Source organism: Papilio polytes, unplaced genomic scaffold (assembly GCF_000836215.1).
Source record: "Papilio polytes unplaced genomic scaffold, Ppol_1.0 DF821322.1, whole genome shotgun sequence".
Classification (NCBI taxonomy): domain Eukaryota; kingdom Metazoa; phylum Arthropoda; class Insecta; order Lepidoptera; family Papilionidae; genus Papilio; species Papilio polytes.
In genome coordinates, this window is record NW_013527882.1 from 529634 (window position 1) to 535964 (window position 6331).

The window sequence follows — 6331 nt, forward strand, 5'->3', positions numbered from 1 at the left end:
TTGATTCAACAGAACAGCTGACAATGACATGAAAATTGACAGATGACAGCCTGCAGTCAGACACAGCAAAGTGGAGGAGTTGTATATCAAATAGTAACCTGTACAGAAATTATTTTTAATATTTGAGGCCATATGAGTAAACAGAAATAATGATGGCCTACACAAAACCACCCGTAGACCCCGATTTGTTAAGATTTTCGGAAAAAAATGACTACGATGCTTTAGCAAAATATTTAATCGGCAACAACTACCGCTATCGGGAAAATATTATAATTCCAAGGATTTTGGGTCCAGTCATAATTAAAACAAACGAAGAAAAGATGATAGAAGCTACAGTGGAAAGCTGTCCGTTCAAATCATTAACAAGTTGCATCATTGGTATGTGCTTTTAAAAACAGTTTACTTAACTGATGTTAGGTTCTTACTTTGCATGAAATTGTATTTCGGTTTAATTTAACCATAAAACAAGCTGAAAACAAAGCTATTAAGTGTTTTGATGATAGGTTTGTTTTTGTCAGGTTATGGGCTGGGAGCAGCTGTTGGCTTGTTTACATCATCTCTGATGCCAAACGTCACTGACCCTATGGCACAACAAAATCAAACTGCAAGAGAAATTTTACGTGAGATGAAGGGTTCCATGTTAAGTTATGCAAAAAACTTCGCCATTCTTGGAGCAGTATTCTCAGGTGTTGAATGCTGCATAGAAAGTGCTCGCGGTAAATCTGACTGGAAGAATGGTACGTACGCAGGAGGCGTCACCGGAGGACTCATTGGATTGAGAGGTGAGAATGGCGCAACAAGATAAACTGCAAATATTTTCTATGTAAAATCTCTTAGCATGACATCTAAAGAAACTTTCCTGCAGAAAAAGCACACTTACATCAATGGGGCAAAAACTCTGATATGCGGATTTAAAGAGTAAATACTGTAACCAGCTTAAAACTAGCTTTGCAACTACATACATTGTTGTATTATTGTTATGGTTGTTTCAAGTTGTCTGGAAAGTTTTCATTCATACAAAGGAATGTAGTGGCACTAGATGTTTTAAATAAGAAATTTAATATGAAGTGTATTAACTGTTGTTTTTATTTAGTTAATAACTTAAATAAATTTTTCAGGTGGACTGAAAGCAGGTTTATTTGGTGCGGCTGGATTTGCCGCGTTCTCGACGGTAATCGACTACTACATGCACCAAAGATCCTGAGATCAATGTATTTTTATTAGTTAATAAATAGCTTTATTTTAAATTTAACTTTCTTTTTTTACTGTTCCTACACATTTACAACTATTTCATCATAGTACTATACCGAAAAATGTTAAAAGCTTAAATTAATTAATAAAAAGCTCTATAATAATATAACGTATACATGAGAACTATAGCATTCTATAGCAGTCGAATCAAGACCACAAGCTCCTAAAATAAAATTGCAACCCTCACAAAGATGGCATACTGTAGTTCATTCCTGTTTAACTGGTAACTTCCCAGTCAGGGTGAATCTAAAAGAGAAAACATTTTATAAATCCGTTTCTATGTTCTTAAAAAAAACTATGTTGTTCACGATTATTAAAATAAACATTTTATTATTAAAACTAGTTTATCCATTACAGAACTACCAACCATTATTTCGTTAGACGTTTCTACGTCGAGTATAATTTAATGCTTGCCTTACATGATAATACATTAAATTCTATCGGTATATAAAAGTAATAAGGAAATCGATTATTTGGGATGAGATCAAGATATTAAAAATATATAAAATTCATCGGTAGAATAGAAGCTAAGTAGAAGCCGTTTCAGTCTGTTGTTGCATTGTCTATGATTTTATTTGACGTACAACGATTTTTTTTTAACTTTGACTCGATCAGTTAACTTAACGAACATTTAACAAAAGAATGAATGTAAATGTGTCGAGTTAAAATTAATAATTAATTATGTATTAAACACAGACTGAGTTCAAACATTTAAAAGACGAAAACTTAAGACTTATTATTTACACATCAATTAACGTAGTTTTTGTCCGCGAACGTATCATAATGAGAGATACATTCTCGTCCGACTCAGTTATTGATTCGCCGACTCGCGAAAGTGTGAAAATCATCGATGGTTGTTACAACAGTAATATTTTCAAAGCCAAGCCGTTTTTGAGCTCACGTCGTGCGCTCCAGTCCAGCGCTGAGAAAATATCAAAAACGTTTAAAAGCGTTCGCAACACTTTCGGCAATTTATCGCAGGTGAGAAAACTTTTAATGTTTTCTGTATCATGAGTGATCAAATAAAGCGTTAAAATGACTATTTGAAGTATGTATGAATTCTTGGATAGACCGAATATTTCACTAAAATGTGATTTTCCGTTTTAGCATTTCAGAGTGAGCGGTAGGCGCAGACACCGGCTGGCGGAGGCTGGATCTCCGTGTAAAGGTCCTTCAACGCCAGTTACTAAGAAAAAGGGGGTCTGTATAATAATATTATAACTTAGCTGGTGTGCTAGAGTTTGGCCAGTGCACAGTACAGCTCTGTGAGGACATTATTTGTGCTGTGCACCGTGCTGGGATAGACTGCTTATTTACTTTATGAAGATTATCAATAACAGTAGTAATAACATCAATAACACTGATTTGTTTATCATTTAAAATAGTATGAATTTCATTGGATGTTGTGTTACATTATATTTTCATTAGTGTAGGAAATTACATATTTTATGTTACTGTATCAAAAAATAGTTTGCACTATAAATGTGTGTGACTGCACAGTTGCTGGGCCGGAGTCCCGCCAAGCTGTACAGCCCATTCGGCATTGAGACTCCGCACAGCCGGGACTTCCGCATGTCTCCCTACATGCCTGACACCCCCGATGGGTGAGTACAACTCCCTCATCTTGTACTTCTTGTGGAACAGCTATCTTCCTTCTACAATACTTTTACTGAGTTACAAAAAGTTATTTGATTTACAATGTTTGGCTTAAGTTGATAAAGCCTTTCTTGATGGTAAAGTAACCTATGTACCTGTACTGTAAAAAGCAATTAACTATTACCGCTTCATATGTTGACCTAAAGAACAGTTGTTTGAGGTGTGTAAATAATAATTTCAGGCTTTCGCCAAAGAGACGTGCAGGCGTCAGTCAGTCGTGGCATCTGTTGGCAAAGAAGAGGCCGCGGGCGCTGTTCCGCTGAGTTGTGACTGTGGTCGCGGTGGGGCAGCCCGCCTCTGCCCCGCGGCCGGTGGCAGCCCTCCTCCCACCACTTAGTGTAAGGTCAGCTTGGTGCGCAGGTATCGTGCCGCTATATGTAAGTGGTGCTACCCGCAGCGGGACACTAACATTGTTTATGCACTTTTTATATGATGACTGCTAGCCTACTTTTTGTATGACTTTATGTAATTATACGTCTAGTATTTTGGATGCGATCGCCTTTTAATGTTTATCAATAAGTGTGAAAGGAATTTTGTATTCACTAGAGAAAAGTAGAAGGAATTTGAGAATGTTAATGGAGGCGGGAATATGTACTTAATTGTTTTGAATGGAATTGTCTAAGTAATAATATAAACAAGTAGCGAGGCGTAGGGAGGGTGTTAATCAATTTCTGGTTGTTATACATAACTCTGCTTCACTTTATCTGCTGTCAGAATCCGCTCAACACTTGCTATCTCATAGATTGTATCAGCCTTAGAAACTCCTAGCTCTCTGCTCTCTACACTCTACTTTCTGTCACATCTTGTTATATCCTCTCAACTCTTGTTATTTCGTTTCATTAAGCAGTTTTCAAGGCAGCTTTTTATTTAGTATTGCACTTAACGGGGAACATTTATATTAAAAAAGCAATAAAGTAACAAATAAGACAGTAACCAAGTGAACCACGCCCCCCCCCCCCGTCTCTGGTCTCCAATCTCTCGCATATTCAGTATTATAAAAGCCAAAATTATACTCGCTTACATTTAAACGTAGTTTTTACATTAAGCTTCTCTGTGACAATATTTATATCTGACTATTTATTATTTATATGGTAGCTTAAGTCTGCTCATTTTTGTATAATATTTAAGGCTATTTAGTGTAAAGATTAAGTTTATTTTACTTTTTAATTTATGTCCAAAGCCTGAATATACACAAATGTGGTAAAGCACTTAGTGGGCTGCGGTCCTTCTCTCAGAGGGACTGCCTGCAGCCTGCAGCCTGCAGCCACTGCACTCCACCACCGACACTGCCTATATTTGACATTCAATTTATTTATGAAATTATTTGAATACAATAAGCGCTAAGGGGCTATTACTTATTAATGTGTTTGTATAATGTGCATTGTTTTAAATTCATAATTATGAAGTTCAAATCAATAAAACTGTACTCAAAGTGATTCTGTTTTTTTTTCTATCTCATAACCTATAAATACTATGTTTATAAGTATACCAGGAAGAGATGACGGAAGATAAAACGATCTGAAGATAATGTTTTAGCATGTGAGGGGTAAGGATAGATTTTTGTGAGCTCTTATGTAGAACATGACCAGTTTTTAAAAACAGATAAACTCGATGACAAATATTCTCAACCAGGGTAAAATAGATTAATCTGCCGATATCACGTCCGGTGCAGCTCCCAGTTGCCACTCGTAGAATAAAATATAATAAAACAAATACATAAACAATATTTCTTTATTCACAGCTGCAACAAACTGTACACTTCAAGTGTACTCGCTCAACATTCTGACAAAGCTAACAATAGTTTTGTTGAGTAGGAAATCTACTCTCGGTAGAGAAAATAGATCTAATGCTTCGCTTAACCCTAATGTTACAAATAAACTATAGACAATAGTATCGTAGAAACTTAAATATTCTGTCACGAACACGAGGAGCGTCCGGCCGCAGTTCCGGCTGTTCCGTAAATGAAACAAACGAGAATTTTACTCTACACAATAGTCAGAGGTTTCTGCCTAATGGATTATTTGTAGGAAGGGGAGTTGGGTTAATTTCGAGGAACAAGGCACTTGTAGTTTAACTGTGGGATACCGTAAACGAAGTCGACTATTGCACATCAAAATCTATGACGGCACAGTTGTGTGTCGCCAGGAGGAGGGGGCCACCTCTCATTAGAAAATCGGAAATTGTAAAATAAATACAAACAATACAAAGATAACTTAAAAACGACCTGTTTTTCGTGACAAAAAAAATTGGACCACACGTAGACTCTCTCCCCCTTCTCCCACCAGATTGTCTGCTGGCAACGTCCATGTCGCTAACTTTACATCTGTCTCATCTATATTAATACTATAAAGAGGAAAGATTTGTATTTTTGTATGCATTGAAATAACTCAAAAACAACTGGGGCGATTTTAAATATTCTCTCACTAATCGAAAGGAAATTTATCTGTGAGTAACATAGGGTATATCTTATTATTACTAATGTTTAGGAACTATTAATAAAAAGCTTATTTCTAGACCGCGGCGTTAAAAAATCACAATGTTTTTACTTTTCTGTTAAACTCTGAAAAAGTGGCGAACGTAATGCAGAATAAGATTGTCCTTGGCAGCATTTTATATAGGACTAATAGCTTAGAACATATCACAAACACAAACAATAAGGGTAACCGAAAAATCAGCAAATTATTGGGCTTAGAAGCATGGAATCTTGCATAGAGATTTTTGTTACTATGTATAGGCTGAAATAAGGGGTGAATGTAAATTATGTAGTTTTTAAACTTCACGCGGACGAAGTCGCGGGCAACAGATAGTCTTTTAATGAAGTAACGAAATGACCTGTTTTACTTCATTAAAACAATTAACACCATGCAGCAACATTACAAAGAAAACACTACCGTATTTTAATTTTCGACTGCAATGTTGCTACAACACACGGATAATAAACTAGGCGATTATTTAAATGTAGCTTAAAAATAATAATGCTGTTAATTCTTTTTTGTAACGTGATGTGACAAATACACGTTGTCACGTCGGTGACGTCACACATACACGATGCCAACTCGTTCGAATTGTGCATTTGAATATCGGAGAGATATAAAACATTACTCTACTTACATTTAAAGCTATATAATCATCTTCAAACTTAACAAAACTTGACCTAGCACCGCCCCCCCCCGCACTACGCGACTTTTTATACTACCCTACTTTGCCTTACTAACAATCTTGCATAAATGATTTTTTATACTTCTGAAACAAAACAAAAAAAAATAAAAATAAAGAGCATTCTTTTAAAAATAAACACTTATCCGAATTAAAATCCAAATGAGTCTCAAATGAGAGGCGACATTTTACAATATAACAGTATATGGTCGTACCCGCCTGCTCCGGGGAAACTGAAACAGTGGTCGCGGAGGGCGCAAGAGCGGCG

The 6331-nt window shown here is 36.1% G+C and overlaps 2 protein-coding genes across 2 annotated transcripts; both read left to right on the top strand.

Moving 5' to 3' along the window:
* The first annotated feature begins 42 nt into the window (after positions 1-42).
* On the top strand, positions 43-1252 carry LOC106109055 (mitochondrial import inner membrane translocase subunit Tim22). The gene is made up of 3 exons (XM_013290450.1): positions 43-378; positions 519-782; positions 1119-1252. The coding sequence occupies exons 1-3, from the start codon at positions 150-152 to the stop codon at positions 1202-1204; spliced, it is 579 nt and encodes a 192-aa protein (XP_013145904.1). The 5' UTR covers positions 43-149; the 3' UTR covers positions 1205-1252.
* Positions 1253-1867: 615 nt separating this feature from the next.
* Positions 1868-4326, top strand: LOC106109033. Its single transcript, XM_013290428.1, has 4 exons — positions 1868-2232; positions 2359-2451; positions 2752-2855; positions 3089-4326. The coding sequence occupies exons 1-4, from the start codon at positions 2035-2037 to the stop codon at positions 3168-3170; spliced, it is 477 nt and encodes a 158-aa protein (XP_013145882.1). The 5' UTR covers positions 1868-2034; the 3' UTR covers positions 3171-4326.
* Positions 4327-6331: the final 2005 nt, after the last annotated feature.